Here is a 16,881-nt window from a genome sequence, read left to right as displayed (position 1 = left end):
CCAGCCACTGCGCCACTCTTAAAGTGATAGTACAAACACTGCGTATCTGTGTGGTTTTATTATTGGTTGTGATGTCCAGTTTGATAATATCAGATGGAAGCCATATTTTTTAAAAAAATCATTACAGTTCTTGGGGATTTGCATAGATATGACTTTTACTCAGTATTACATTTTAAGCTTCAGGAGTCTTTTGTGGTTGCTGGGATATGGAATTGTAAGGAATACATCTCCCTAGAGCCTTTCCTCACCTAAGCTCACCTTGTAATTACTGTGTAGTGAAATTACGGCTGACCTAAATAGCTAAGGAATTGCATAGTTATAATGAGGGCCCTGGAAATGCAGAATTCTGAGTATACTGATTGGCTGATGAATAGCCGATGACACGTTTCTCCTTCCCAGTACACAATTCCTAGGATTTAGTCCTTCCCTGGACTAAACTAATGCGGTTGGCTTCATCTCATGAACATAATTTCTTCCCAAAGGGAGTGTTGGAATGAAGTATACACATCTGTTCTGACCCCCTCCTCTGTCCAGTAACGAATGCCGAGACAAGCTTAACTGGAATGTACTTTAATAGCAAGAAACCAAAACCTTGGTGGCTGAAAGCCAAGCAGAACAAACAGTTAAGGACCTTGGCAGCAACTCAGACAAACCTTGGCAGCAATCCAGCCTGCCAAGCGAGTTACCAAAGTTCTCCAACTTTTAGTCAATGCGTTGACTTCTGCAAGAGGGGCATGTGCACAAGCAGTCTTTTTATAGTCTGGAGAGGAGCCTAATGACCACCAGCTGAGTGCAATTACCTCCTGTACTTGCACAACTGTTCCTGACGCCTAGTAGCTCTTCAGTGCCGTGCATCCAGGAACAACTCACTGCTGGCGTCCGGATCACTCTCCCTTGTCTCATCCCCACTGGTCCAAGGCTCAGGCGCCTCCTGGTGGCCAACCACCCTCTCTGCGCCCTGCTCGGAGTCGGTACCCTGTCGAGGGTCCTCCACATCCTCCAGAGCCAACTCATAGGGCCCCTCGCTGTCGGAGTCTGGTGGCAGCTCCAACAGCTCCTGCTGGGCCACAACGCACATCATAGCATAACATAACAACATAGAGAAACTTGATACGTTTTCCCTGGAACGTCAGGATTTGATACAAGATCACCGGTTCTTTTCAAGCATTAGAAATGCAAACCAATAGCACATGAGCATTCCACTACAGATAACCCTAAATTACATTCACAATTGAGCCCAACTCAATTTTGGTTGCTAAGCAAGAGATTTAAGTGAGCTTTGCACCTTTCTTGCCACGTGTTAAGTGAATCACTGCAGTAACACAGTTGTTAAACCAACCTGGCTTACCCATTGATTTTGTTTGCAGAAGGACCTGATGAGTTATGAGTTATGAAAGTTTATTTATATGCCGCCCTTTTCCCTGGGGGGACTCAGGGCAGCTTACAACTCGAGGGGGGGGGAAACAAACATTTAACACGTAAGAACAATACATAATTAAAAATCCAGGAACCCTGCAACTGTCATAAATATGAGTCAGTTGCCAAGGGTCTGAATTTTGATCGGGTGACCACGGGGATGCTGTAATAGTAGTAAGTGTGGAAAACGGCCATAAGTCACTTTTTACACTGCTGCTGTAACTTCGAACGGTTGCTAATTACTGTAAGTTGAGGACTACCAGTAAAACCTTTCCATAATAATATCAAGCAATTGAGAAGCCTTCCTTGATTGGATCTTGTTTCTCTACTAGCTTCCATTTAGGAGAAGACCTTGTAAGAATTTGCTATAACTATTATTAAGGAGTGTTAAATCAGCCCTGTCCCTTGAAAAAAAGCTGAAGGAGGCAATAATCCTATTTTTTTTTTTTTAAAATGATGCTCTTTCTAAATTTCAAACAGTTTTAAAGAGTTATCTTGCCAGTTACATGTGGCTAAATTTCAGTATTGCCATGTACAAGTTGCAGAAAAGAAGGGCTAAGAAACTGATTTTTTGAGGTTTGCAAGAAAAGCAGTGATTACTGTCTTAAAGACTGTTAAAACTCTTTTTGCCACGGCTTTTAACTGGATGAAACAATGCAGCATAGAGGGCAACCATTTTTGAACCTCAAATGGGAAACCTTGTGTCCACAATGTCAGTGGAATTAAGTTTGGGGAAGTTGTGATTGCTTTTGCGTGACTGAGTTGCTGCAGAACATGATCTTCATTTTCAATACTCTCTTGTCAGCTTCCCAGCCAGACTTGCAAAGCCTTGTTCCCTCTCCCCAGCCTGCATCACCCATTTATCTCCCTGCCTCTGCCTGTTTTGGAAGAAAGGGGAAGGGAGGTTTCTGATCTTCCCTGGAAGCTTCCCAGAAGGACACTCAATGGGGAAGCTGGCAGGAATTCAGAAGTCACTCCCACTCCCCCTGCTTATTTGCCTACCTGTGGTCATTCTATTGTTCTATTTAGGTAAGGAAATATCTCAGAAACAATCCCCAAGAGGACATGAGTTGACTAGTGCCACTTAAAAATTAGAAAGAAATGATATATTCAACTCGGTAGACCAGTATTACCAAGTCTCTTGCTGCATTGGATTTTTATGCAAATCGTCATGTTGGTGTGATGAAACAAATTGTAGTAGCAATTGTAATACATTGATGAAAGAAACGTCCTTCTGGGTTCGGCTCCAAGTGGAAAAAAAGACACTGGAGACATGGAGGCTGCTTGGAAAGATGGTTTATTGTTGGACAGGGCCACATGGCTTGAGCCCTGAACAGAAAAGGTGATCACATGCTTCAATGTTGGTGGAGAAGAAGAGAAGGGCTGAGGGAGGGGCTTGCTAGGCTTTTTATAACCTGTTCAGTCCCACCTCTCTGTTTCCTGTTCCTGTGTAAGAAATGTATTCTGATTGGTTATCAGACTCCCATGGGGTCATGCAAGGGCAACTCTCTAGGCTGTGTTTTGAATCCAGGTTTGGTTGAGTTCTCAGATGCCATGTGGTCAGTTGAGTAAAGGGCCAATATTATCATGCCTTTACTCCCATCCCCCCTGAGGCTGCAGTGGAGAAGTCTTTATTATGTAAAAGGGACTAGCTTGGCCTTCTTAATGGCCCATTAACAGTGGGGATGGGCAGGAAGCTACAGGTAACTATTCTGTCTTTTAAAACACGTTTCTTCCTTTTCACATCCAGAGAAACATTCCGCCTTTTCAATATTTCCTAGGATATTCCATTTTTCTGGGAGAGGGCTGGGTGATCACTTCCTACAGTAGCAAAGACAGAACGTTAAGAAATAACACAAGAATCCTGAGATTTGAGGGTTGTTTTTTTTTTTAAAAAAAGGTCCCTTCAGTTACGTTGGATTCGCACATCACGTTTAGCTGGATGGTGCGGGGGAGTTCCGTTGATTGTGAGAACCCAAACGTTGCGGGTGGTTCACGGTTGCTGACCCTTGCGCCAGCCAGATCAGCCCGGGTTTAATCCGGCGAACCGCCGCTCGGGTTCAGCCGACATTTCATAGGGTTCATAGACTGATTAGGCCAGTGTTTCTCAACCTTGGCCACTTGAAGATGTCTGGACTTCAACTCCCAGAATTCCCCAGCCAGCATTGCAAGGTTGAGAAACACTGGCCTAGATCATTCTTTATGTGTGGACTTCGACTCCCAGAATCCTTTGCAATGATGATCATGGTGGCTGGGGAATTCTGGGAGTTGAAGTCCGGACATCTTCAAGCGGCCAAGGTTGAGAAACACTGGATTAGGCAACGTTTCGGAGAGCGAGCGAAACTCCCTCCCGCTCAGCGGCCGGGCTCCCGCCCGTATGAGCCTCCCCGAGGGCGTGGGCGGGGCTTCCTGCGTCTTCTTGCGGCACCTACGTCACGAGTCAGCTCGGCACGAAAGGCGGCCGCAAAACCTGCAAGGCCGGGGGCGGGGCCTGGAGAGCCGAGGGGCGGGGCTGCGTCTTCTTGCGGCACCTACGTCACGAGTCAGCTCGGCACGAAACGCGGCCGCAAAACCTGCAAGGCCGGGGGCGGGGCCGAGGCGAGCCGAGGGGCGGGGCTTGCGTGCCGGCCTTTGAATGGCCGCGGAATGATTCCCCCCCCCCTCTCTCCTTTTTCCCCTCACAGAGCCAAGATGGCGCCGGCGGCGGCCGCGAGCGGCGACCGGGGGCTGAAGAGCCTGGTGTGGCAGAGTGAGTGCCCGAAGCCCCGGCTTCTTCCTGGCCTCCCCTTTGCCCCGCGCGGCTCTCCCCTCCTTCCCTTCCGCGCTGAGCCGAGCCCGCGGAGCCGGGGTTTGCAAACGACGGGCCTTAAAAGGCGGGCGTCCTCTTTTTGCCTTGGCACGGTCGCCCGAGGGAGCGGGGGGACGATGCGGAATCGGTCTTCGTGAGGCGAACAAGTTAGAAGGGAGGGTGGCGGCTGGGGAGGAAGGGGCGGCGGTGGTGGTGGTGGTCGCGAACGCCTGTCGTTTGGGGTCGCGGCGCCGCTGTGTGTGGAGCCCTCAGCGCGGCTGCATCTTCTCGAGGGGTCGAGGCGAAGCTTTTATTTTATTTTCCCCCCCGCTTCGGGAAGCGCTTCACCTGCTATATGGATGTGGAAGCAGGTGGCCGTCTTTTTAAAAGTCCGCTTGCCAGACTTTCCCTGGCACGTTTCCGCCCCTTTTCGCCTGGGTCCCTCAGAGGGTCCCCCTGGGACGCTTCTCCTCCGGCGGTTTTTAAGGCTGCGTTTCAAAAGGTCAAAAGGTATTATTAAAAATATAATATACTGAGTTCCAGTTGTGGAAATGGCTTTGACTGACACGCTGACTCTGGGCTCTCATATATCACACACACACAACACACAACACACCCACCCACCCACTGTCTTTCAAATCCATCCCCATCCTTGGTGTAGGGATGGAGGGAGGCTGGTGCAGTATGTATTAAAGCAGTGTTTTTCAACCTTTTTTGTGCAAAGGCACACTTTTTTCATGAAAAAAATCACGAGGCACACCACCATTAGAAAATGTTAAAAAAATTTTAACTCTGTGCCTATATTGACTATATATAAAGTAATTCTCCCACGGCACACCTTACACTATGTCACGGCACACTAGTGTGCCGCGGCACAGTGGTTGAAAAACACTGTATTAAAGTATAATATACTTAATTCAGCTGTGGAAATGGCTTTGACTGACACATTGACTCTGGGCTCTCATATCACACACACAACACACACACACAAAACACACACAACACACACAAAACACACACAGGGTCTTTTAAATCCATCCCCATCCTTGGTAGGGATGGAGGGAGGCTGGTGCAGTATGTATTAAAATATAATATACTGAGTTCAGCTGTGGAAATGGCTTTGACTGACACTGAGTCCTTCGGGATCGGGCGGCATATAAATGTGAATAATAATAGTAATTATTATTATTATTATTTAGTAAATTTTTTACTATTTTTAAATTGTTTTTATGTGAGCCACCCAGAGTCCTTCGGGATTGGGCGGCATACAAATTCATTAAATCTTGAATAATAACAATAATAACAACAACATTGACTGCTTTTTTTCTCATCTCTCTCACACACAGACACACACACACACACAGGGTCTTTTAAATCCATCCCCATCCTTGGTAGGGATGGAGGGAGCCTGGTGCAGTATGTATTAAAATATAATATACTGAGTTCAGCTGTGGAAATGGCTTTGACTGACACGTTGACTCTGGGCTCTCATATCACACACACACCACACACCACACACCACACACCACACACCACACACACACAACACACCCACCCACCCACTGTCTTTTAAATCCATCCCCATCCTTGGTGTAGGGATGGAGGGAGCCTGGTGCAGTATGTATTATCCAGCTCTGGGGCAGGTTGCTACTGCAGTGGTAGAGAAAATGATAAATCAGATATCTGGGTGCCTTAGGATGGGGAAAGAGATATTTCAGTTTCAAGATAGAAATTGATGGATGTTGTTTTAGAACTGGCGTTTTGGAATTTTAATTTCTCTGCACGTGGCTTTTCGGGAAAGCAGAAGAGATTAATAAATGAGAATACTAGCATCCCCTGCAAGCAGCCACCTCATCTGATTTCAGTTTGCTTCCCTAGCTCTGAATTGTACAATGCAGTTGAAAATTGACCTAGTTTATCTGCTATGATTGCTCTAGATAAAAAAAATGTCATCAATCCACCTACTGTATCCTGAGCTCCTTGAAGGCGAGGAGCATAAATTAATTTTAATAAACGTTCTGTGGGACCTTTAGGGTTTTTTTTTTTAAATGGTTGCATGGAAATACGGTTGATCAAGGTTCAGGCATATGTGGAATACATCATCCATACCAGGTTCTTTTATTTTATTTTATTCTTTTATTTTGACAGTTCTTATCCTAGAATGGATGAAGCTATTGAATTGTATGCCTAACTAAATGGGTGGGGCCTGATGGTTGATTTAAAATTCAGATCTTATTTATTTGGATTTATTTTCAAAGCTCTGCGTACAAGATTGTGCTATATGTAGGCTTCCAACTTGGTCATCTCTTTTGAAACTAAAGATAGGGGTCGTACTTGAAGGATTGATAAGTGAAAGGATCCTTTGTCTAATTGTGCCCTGTGGAATGCATTTGTGGTATTTATACATATTTCTTATTATTGCGTTTTGAGGAAAAGTAATGAAAATATGTTGCACGCAGATCAGCATGGTTATGGCATTGTTTTTTCTGATCTTATTGCTTTTACTTCTGGTATGATTTAATGTTTCCTTTCTTTAAAAAAAATTGTGACCCATCAGCCGTGTTCACGTAATATGCTTACCTTAATTTAATTGTGCTTTATTAAATGAGTGCCATAATGGCAAAGATATTAAGATATCTCAACATACATATTTACAAGAATTGCTCCTTTCCTAATATTTATACATTAATTTGATATAGATTCCTTAAAAAGGGGGAATCTTTTGCTGGTTTAGATTGGAAGAAATTATTTACCTGTTAATCATAAATTTGGAGAAGCGTTAACATCGATTTTAATTAACCTTTTAACCTTTCTACTCTGAAAAATTTTGAAGTAAGAATTGTTAATTACAGGCATTCCCAGCCCTATTTAACTCCGTAGGAAACAGGCGCATGCTTACCTTCAGAAATGAACTTGAAAAAAATCCCCAGGGGGATGGAGTAAGAAGCTATTGCTTCCTCTCAGACCAATTTGTTAAGGATACAGAATTATATAGAGCATGGATTTTCAATCCTTTTTTACACCAGAGAACTGTTACAAACATCTTTGGAAACCCTTATCAAAGGTGTGTGTAACCGAGTGTCAACTGGGAAGCCTCATCACCCTTTCCCTTAGTGACTGAGGAAAGAGCTAGAGGGGAAAAAAACTGCAAGAGAGTAAAATATTTGTTTCCCCTTAGTTTCATGGAACCCATTCAAATTCTTGCCAAATCCCAGTTTTTTTTTTAAAAAAAACACCTAGTATAGAACTTTAATTTAGAAATTATTATAGGAAAGTTTCAGTTGCAAGAATAAAAAATCCTTTATGATAATTACAGTTTCCATATGATGCATTTAAATACATAAATATAACATAGTAGGTAAAAAGGAGAAATGAATAAAACCCATTTGACTGATAAAAGCATATGCTGCTATGTTTGGTACTTGGCTGTTGTTTTTCAATAATCATAACCTACATTCTGGATGCAAACATCCCGAAAATAATATTAAAAACCAAGGAACTGATTCTTTGATATGTGGTTGCACAAACCATATTTGTGATCTAAAGTAACAAGCTATGAAGTGTCTTGTAACATCTACTAAGTTTGTTTAGGCATATTTTTTTAATATTACTCTATCGAATTTAAAGATGCTTGGCATATAGTGCATATATTCATGATTTTAAAGACAGGTCTTTATCCTATTTATAAATGGGCACGTTTATATTCATTTTATATATTCCATGATTTTTGTATTTATAAGATCATGTAAAGGTCAATTTTATGAGACCAACTTAATGATTTTAGGATTTATAAAATATAAATTTATAAAATATAACCGACTTGATAGAATTATACCATTGCTTTGTTTTTCTAGTGAAAAAAGATAAAGAAGGTTAAGGCTTGACTCAGTAGTAATTATATACCTGAATCTACAGGAATTATACCTGTTTTTGTTTTGAATACGGTGACTTCATTTGCATGACATACTAGCAGTAGAGGTCAGGGGATGAGTCTACTACTTCGTAAATTAGGTTTAGTTCTTTGTAATTCAAGATAGGGACTGTTTCAGATTCACTTAGAACAGTAGACCTCAAGTTACAGAGCTCTTGTATAGGTTCATTATCCCAATTCTACACTGATAGTTCATGCAAACAGTGATTTTTTTATTCTAGTGTTGACCTAAAGTTATTTGTGCTTGCCCTGCAAATCTGGAATTGGAATCCAGAAATAAGATGTGCAGAAGATGTGAAAGCCATGCTTTCCTATTTCTATCTATGTTCAAATAAGTCACATTTAATTAGAATATTAGGATAAGGTGCCAACATAATAAGAATTATTGTTTTTACAGTACTTTGTACTACTGTACTACAACACACTTTGTAATGCTGACTAGCTTAATTCTTTAATGTTGCATATTACTTTGTATGGGAATATTATGTTTAATGTAGTTCATTTCTAGTTAAAACCTTTCTTCTCTATTATTTCATTTTAACCATAGTAATAATATATTTTTTCTTTTAGAACTAAAAGCATCAGTGTTTGATGACTGTAGAAAAGAAGAAGAATGGAAGGTAAGAAAAAAATTATTGAACTGGTTTATCTAGGACTTATATAGTATATTTTAAAAATCATTTATTCAAGGTACATCTCAATGTGTAATGGAAAATGTTAGTGGCAATTGGAAGTTTTTGTAGGAATGTAATGGGTCCATAGTTCTTTGGAGGAGGTCCTATGGTTATAACTGCTAATCATCTGCATTATTGATCACTTATTGTGGCATCTTCATCAAGGTCTATAGGAATTACTCTGCTTGGGATAGCTTGCTGGAACTCCTGTTGGATCTGCGTCTGGAGCTGTAGGGGGCAGTAGGGAGAACAGCAACACTGAGGGTGGCTGTAACGGTACGGTTGAAATTGGCAGGGGCTGTTTGGAGATACAACTGTTAGAGTGACATCAGAGAACAACCTCTCCTTCATAGCAGCATGGATGTGATTTGTTCCTGTGACACCTGATTGGCAGGGTAGATGGACTGTAGAATTGTGTCCTTTCACTTGTGTTGACAGTTGAGAATTGTTGCAGGAGTTATCTGGTAGTTGTGTGAAAATACCACCCAGTATCTTGTGGCATGTCAGGGTGCTTAAAGGACAGTCACCTTCTTATTCTGTCGGTATCTCAGGGTCCAGAAAGAAGAAGCAGTGATTTCATCTATTCCAATTCACAAGAGGAGGTGGAGAAGTTTGATCAGTCAACAGAAAAGGCCTTGAATAGTGCATAGTTGGGCTGAAGCTGTGCTATTCTGTCTCCTAGTGTATAAGGAAAAATTGGAAATTATTCCTGAAGGAGTAGTATTTATCCCAATATACAAAAGGTCTCAACCCTGCATGACTTTAAGGAGGTAATTAAGACCTGTCTCTTGAGATCAGGATGAATTGAATTCCAGTTGAGGAAGATTTCATTTCTGATTGCCATTTTAATAAAATACGCATTGACTGATTATGCTTTGCTCATCTTATTTATACACTGCCCAGAGTCACTTGGTTTGAGTTGGGTGCCCCTATAAATGCTATAATAAACAAATAAATCAAAGGGTTGGTAGGTAATTCTTATTGAAGAACCACTTGTTTAACAGCATTCAAAGTTACAATGCTGCTGAATGATGAGAACTAATGACAGGTCCTTATACTTATAGCCCATCCTAATGTCCCTGCATCATGTGATTAATATTATTTGTGACTTTTACTGCTGTTTTCTGACAGAGAAAGTCAATAGGGAAGCTAGCAGACAGTTACAAATGGCAACCACATGACGGGGACACTGTGGCTGCACAGGATTTATTTAACAATGGCAAATGGGATTGATGCAACTACCATCTTAAGTTGTTATAGTCACCTGAAGTCACAGGGGAGGGGTCGTGCGTGGGTGTGCCCCACCCATAATACTATGCACGCGACCCCCCCCCTGCACATGCGCACATGACCAGCCTGAAACACACGCGCACATCGTTTTTGGCACACTTTTTTTGCCCTCCCCAGGCTCCAGAGGCTTTCTAGGAGCCTGGGGAGGGTGACAACAGCCTCCCCCGCTCCCTGGAGGCCCTCTGGAGGTTTTAGGAGCTTCCCTGAAGCCTCCAGAGGGCGAAATACTTGCCCTTCGGCCAAACTGGAAGTTCGGGAACGGACTTCCACTTTGGCCGTAGGGCTGTATTTCGCCCTCCAGAGCCTTCAGGGAAGGCTCCTGAAGGTTCCAGAGGATGGAAAACGGCCCTACGGCCAAACTGAAAGACTGTTCCTGACCTTACGGTTTGCCCCTTAGGGCCACTTTTTCACACTCCGAAGGCTTCAAGAAAGCCTCAAAAGAACACCAGTCAGCTGCCCAGTGCGCGCATGCGCGCTGGAGCTGACAGGGCAATGCCTTGAATGCTCTAAAAAATGGCGCCACGTGCCACCCGTGGCACGTGTGCCATAGGTTCGCCATCATGGGACTAGATATTTGTGTCAAGTAGTTATCTAATGTTTCTCTGTACAGGTAATCTTTGACTTTGACCAGTCATTGAACACAACAGCTTCAGAACAGGTGTTTTTCAGCTCGTAAAGCACTTCCACCTGTCATAGGATATCATGACAGCCCCTCCCCCCAGTCACATTTGGAATGTTTAGCAACCTGTTTGCTTTTACAACCAGGTATTGAATGCCTGTGATTATGTAATTGCCATTTGCAATATTCTCTGCTGGCATCCCCAGAAAGTCAATTGGAAAGCGGGTAGAGAAGGTTTGCGGCCGGGTGACATTGGATTTGTGATTCATTCCTCCCAGTGTGCTAAGGGATTTCCTCTCCCTTCCTCTTGAAGTGATGTGAAATCTTCCTGTATGTTGAAAGAATAGGTGAAAACACTGAATCCTAGGGAGGGCCAAAGTTCTGAGCCTTTCAAAATGTTGGCCTTCGGTAGCTTGCTAGCATTTGTTTCCTTTTTCCCTTCCCCTCCGAAGGGGAAAACACTAATGAAGGCCAGCATTAATGTTAGCCTTCCTTTCTTGGTGTGCTAGAGGAATTGACCTCAGATCTCGTGAAAATACTAGCAAATGCCATCATTCTTAGAATTGTTCTCCCCGCTTTGCTCAAAGACCAAGATTCTGGGCCCAATTGTGGTAGTAAATGAAAGGCTATCTGTAATTCAAGGCAAAATTAAATGTGAATAGATTATTAAAGTACAATATACCCATACCTAGATTTGGGGCAGCTGTTGAATTATTGGAGTGAGGTACATCTCTATAGATATCTGAAGGGAAGTCCAGATGCTCAGTTTGGAAGTGTGTCAATTCTTTTATATGAAGTAAAGTAAACAAAGATGTTATTACAGATACTAATGCCAAACAAATATAACATAATTCAATTTATTGTGTGGCAAACACTCAATGTATTTATTTTGTAAATTAAAACATTTTAATCAAACAAATGAAGTATACCTTTAAGATGTATACTCTTTTGAAACAGAACAGCTGTTTTTTACTAAAACAAATAGCTGGATAGCATGGTAAGCCAAATTCAGCCAATCCAGTTTTTTTTTCCCCACTACATGGAATATACAGATTTAGTTTTATTTCTTCCATGGTAACAATATATTTGTTTCTGGACCCAATCATGGCATTCACTTTTATTTTAAAAAATTTGGACCAGGATTTTTGATACATGACCTAATCTTTCACATGCATGCATCCAAGCATCTAAAATCTGTTTTATTATTGTCCAACATAAACATGAATTAAATTGGCATGGGGCTGAGTATTCTGATACAATGCCACAGTTGTGAAATCACAGTTGGGAGACCCACATTATTCCATTGTATTTGAATCTACTTTTACTTTTTCTTAGTAATAGAATCTGAATTGGTGGATCTTTAAAGCAAATATATTCATTAACGTGCTCTTGTGAGACATGAAATTACAGTTTGTTTTTATAGTGTTTCTTTAATGTAATCCTGCTGTTGCATACACATTGGTTTCATTTGCGCATTATGCTAAAGAAAGATTTATCCATGATTTGTTGAATAAAGTATTGTTGTTTGGATTGTATAATACATAAAATCCATATTATGGTTTAGCATAATGTCTGAATCTAGCTAGCATTATTAAATTTATATGTTGCCCATCTTGCTATCAAGAATTGTTTAAATACTGTAGATTATGTATTATATACACTTGAGGAATTAAAAGTTTGGTGTGTACGTTTTGTCTCTGTAAAAGGTACATGAGTGAAAGACGTAGTAGTCGAAATTGACTTCAGTGTAAGCTCATTCTAATATTGATAGTAGATGTAATTCCTTGAGGAATATGAGAAAGAGCCATAGCCAAGGCAAGGGTCAGATAATTGATTGGGCATTCTGGCATTGTAACCCTGTAATAAAAAGTATTTTTAATATTCATGACTTTGTTGTTCAAGTTCACTCAACCTCAAAGTTACCAAAATGTAATTTGAAGTCTAACATGGTACTCAGTTGTCTGAACTATTGATTTGATTTTCACTTTTATTTATGAAGATAATTCTTCTAGATGACTTTACTACCAGGCTGCTGTCATCATGTGGTAAAATGACAGACCTACTTGCAGAAGGGATAACTTGTAAGTATCTGCTAAGCAGAATTAATCACCTTGACATAGTTTTTGCAAACTAAAAACTGTATTCATTTATTTTAAATAATTATATTAAGAATTATAAATAGAAAGAATAAAAGCTAATAAAAATGGAAGGTGGATATTAAAAAAAAGAAAAAAGAGCAAAAAGAAAGGAAAAACAAAAAGAATGTCCCCCTTCATACCAACAAGTAAAACAATGTTAATTGTTAATTAAATACAACATAAACTCTTTTCATCACATAACTCCTCTCTTAACAACAAAAGGTCAAAAATCTTATCATTTCTTCTTTATCTGCAAAAATCTAGTAAGAGAAACCAGATATAGCTAATTTGATATTTTAACTTTGATTGAGTAAGCCAACCTTTTATTCCTTCCCTGAATTTTTAGGAGTCTTAATTTTTAACCTTTTCAATAAGAGTCTCAGAATTTGTTTTTTGTTCATCTTTTTTTAAACTAAAAATATTTGAAAGTTTTTAATAGGCTTCTTTGTTCATACAATAAGTAAAACTTGTCCTTCCTTTTGTCTCTTTTCATAAAATTCTTCAAGATCTTAACTGTACTGTTTTGTAGATACAGTAAGAAAAAGCTATCCAAATCATTTTTTAAAAAAAAATTTAATAGTTCTACATTTCCCTTAAGGGAGTAAGACATTTGTAACTTTTGTTTCAGTATATGGTACATCTTTCTCCATATGCTTTTCATTGGTTTAAGCCCACCTTCAAATTAATTTCAAAATTAATTGTTGTACCTTGTTCTTCTGTAATTTCATTGTACTGTCCATGTACTGTCTCTCATATCAAGTAATTTTGCAGGCCAGTCTTCAAAAACATCTATTAAGGATTTTTGTTCCTTTTTAAAATTTATTTGTAAACTATACAAATTTATTACTGTATATCTCTCGTGTCAAACTTTCTAGGTTTTCCATTATCATGTTTTTTCTCTAAAAAACCCCAAACAATCTTCATTTCCCACAGGAATGATTCTTCTAATAAATTCAAAACTATGATTCAAAATCCATATGGACTGTTAATTTTTTGTTAACTTTTCAAACTCCATATTCTAAATTTCCTTGCTGGTAATAAAAAACAAAAACCTAGAGCTTTTAAAATCATATTGAAACGATATTTCTTCCAGAAGACAACTCACCTGATGAACACAGTGAAACCTTGCCAATTTGAAAGGCCTTAATCTTTCCAGTACAATTTAAAAAGTCCAAAAGTGAAGAAAGAAATGAAGCTGAATTGAGCTTTATGTCCTTAAAAGGGTGTGTTATGGTGTAGGATTGATGTAACCCTCAACTCCCAGCCACTCAATTTATAAGCCAGCTGTAAAATAACAGTCCCTGCAGTCTATTCACAAGGAATAGCTATCTGGAGTCACAGGGACTATCTAGTGATTTTTCCTTCCTCCAGAGAGGTTTCATCAATCTGGATCCAGCATTCAGTTCCAACTCTCAATTTTTTTTAAAAAATCTAGCAACTTATACCTTAGTTCATCTTGTATTTACATATGTTAGTATTTTAAAGTTAGCATGCAAATGTAACTCTTATAATTAATATCTTATTTTGCAGCCGTGGAGAATGTTTACAAAAACCGTGAGCCAGTCCCGCACCTGAAAGCCATTTATCTTATTACGCCTACAACAAAGGTTAGTTTCCAGAAGAATAATTCTTTTTTTATTCTGTTTTAAGGCAAGCCAAGAAAAAAAAAAAAAACGCAAGCAAGAAATGTGTGGGCAGTTAATTGAATTTTTTTTTTTTTGTAATGCAAGGAGAGAGAGTGCTAAACATAGTTCTAGTCAAAGCTTATCACCACATGGTAGCCATTTCCAAGATCTATCACTTGACCCAAGTCCCATAGACTTCCTATGGAGGGGAATTCTCAGCAGTAGCTAGAGTATGTCTAGGTTGGATGGACGAGTTTTAAAAACCTTGCCTAATGTTACTAGTGCTTTGCCATATGTCTGCTTCTCCTTACTTTATGTAGGGATCATGGCATTACATTATGGTTACATATTTATATACTTGCTGACTGATGGCTTAAGTTCCAGTTTAAGGTACCTGAGAGACCGCCTCCTGCCGATCACCTCCCATAGACCGATTAGATCTCACAGGTTAGGTCTTCTCCGGATTCCATCTGCCAGCCAATGTCGTCTGGCGACTCCCCAGGGGAGAGCCTTCTCTGTCGCAGCTCCAGCCCTTTGGAACGACCTCCCCGTGGAGATCCGGACCCTTACTACCCTCCCGGCCTTCCGCAGAGCCGTTAAGTCCTGGCTGTTCCAGCAGGCCGGGGGGCTCTCGAAATATCCAGCCCCACGGAAACTGTGACTCTTGTGTATTTTAAAGTGTTGTTTTGTGTATTTATCCCCTTCCCTTGTTTATTGTAAGCCGCCCGGAATCCTTCGGGAGTGGGCGGCATACAAGACCAATAAACTCAAACTCAAACTCAACTCAAACTCAAACTCAAGGTCTATTCAAGGCTAGTTCTTTCTTGGCAATATGTTTAGATTCAGCAGTTGGTAAACATAGATTAGTCTAGGATGATATTTCTTTTTGCATCCCCTACTTACATTATTTATTTGTTTGCTGTAGAGTCATAGACTCTACATCCTTAACCTAGCAGCAGGTGTACGGTTTTCGAATTCCCATCATGTGCTGATTACATAGAATAAGGTAGAAGACCTGCCATTAAGGAGAGGACTGATAGAATTTAAGGCCATTTTTAAAAAATATCTGTTGGTTTTCTATTTGTGACAGATGTCCGATTTCAAGCCCTTGCTAAATCCTACACATAATGCTAGATTTAATTATCCCCAGAGATGCCTTTCAGCTATTCCAACTTTTTTTTTATGATTCAGTCTGTAGATGGACTTATAAATGACTTTGCAAGTAAATCAGCCAGCAAGTACAAAGCAGCCTATGTCTACTTCACTGACTGTAAGTATTTACAGATTGAAAAAATAACTGATCTTCAATTATAACAGTTAGTGTAAATGAGAGAACGGCATTTTCATTTACTGTTAAAATTGGGTGAGGGTGATTAAAACAAGGAACATTTAACTATTTGTAGACTGTCAGGGTGGTAGTAGATTATTGGAGCTTCACGTGACACTGAAGAAATTATTCTATTTGGGAAATCTAAACAATACTAGCATGAGTCATGAGGGTTTGCATGTTAGCTTGGAACAATAGTCGCATGCAGAAGAATTTACTTTCATTTTCTACACATATCTGCTGATTTGGTTAGCTATTTTGATGGAATTCTCTAATGAAAAAACAGCATTGGCTACATTGGGCTACAATTAGGATATGAAATTGTCTGACAAACCATAATATTCCAGTATGAAAATAATTGATTAAATATTTTAGTCTGCAAATTGGCCTGTTTTGTTTTTAAACTACAGGGAGTCCTTCACTTAGGACCACAATAGAGTCTGTAATTTTGTAGTCGTTGCAGTCATAAGTCTGGACACGATATGACCGGACTTGACTTTACAACTACTTTTAAGGCAATTGTTAATCGTTTTACCATAGTCATTAAGCAATTGATGTGTCATAAATCAAAATCAAAATTGAAATAAGTTTTTTGCAAGAAAATGGCAAAGCATGCATGTGAAAGATTAGGTCATATATCAAAAAGTCAAGAAAGATCTGTAGTTTGCAACTATGTATGGAATATTTTGCATAAACTGAAAGTAGCTATGGAAAAATGCATGATATTTGCAAGAGATATTTCAGTATTTTTAACTGACAGGGTGATGCATTTTACTTGTTGCAGAAAAACTGAAAACATGTAATATATTATATTTCCCATTTTAGTTTGTGATGACAAACTTTTCAATAAAATGAAGTCATCTTGTTCGAAAGCTATCAGAAGATGCAAAGAAATTAATATTAACTTCATTCCTAATGAATCTCAGGTAAAGTTAATACTCTAATTCTCTATTTTATTTTTAAATCTTATACCATACATTTCAAAACATTAAATGTAGCTAAATTAATTGCTTTGAGGTGAGAGTGTATATTTTTGCAAGACTACAAAATAATGTTAAATTGTGAAAAATATA

At 39.7% G+C, this 16,881-nt stretch overlaps 1 protein-coding gene across 1 annotated transcript in view; it reads left to right on the top strand.

The window, feature by feature from the left end:
- Window positions 1-4,057: 4,057 nt before the first annotated feature.
- Window positions 4,058-16,881, top strand: part of STXBP3 (syntaxin binding protein 3) — a 35,114-nt gene continuing 22,290 nt past the window's right edge. Inside the window, exons 1-6 of the mRNA XM_032218286.1 lie at window positions 4,058-4,165; window positions 8,706-8,755; window positions 12,718-12,799; window positions 14,387-14,463; window positions 15,673-15,751; window positions 16,634-16,734. Of these exons, the coding sequence (XP_032074177.1) occupies window positions 4,063-4,165; window positions 8,706-8,755; window positions 12,718-12,799; window positions 14,387-14,463; window positions 15,673-15,751; window positions 16,634-16,734 (492 nt within the window). The 5' untranslated portion in view covers window positions 4,058-4,062. The remainder of the gene's footprint in view (window positions 4,166-8,705; window positions 8,756-12,717; window positions 12,800-14,386; window positions 14,464-15,672; window positions 15,752-16,633; window positions 16,735-16,881) is intronic.

The sequence above is a fragment of the Thamnophis elegans genome, chromosome 5 (genome assembly GCF_009769535.1).
Source record: "Thamnophis elegans isolate rThaEle1 chromosome 5, rThaEle1.pri, whole genome shotgun sequence".
In the NCBI taxonomy this organism is placed as follows: domain Eukaryota; kingdom Metazoa; phylum Chordata; class Lepidosauria; order Squamata; family Colubridae; genus Thamnophis; species Thamnophis elegans.
This window is presented reverse-complemented; position numbering and strand designations above follow the sequence as displayed.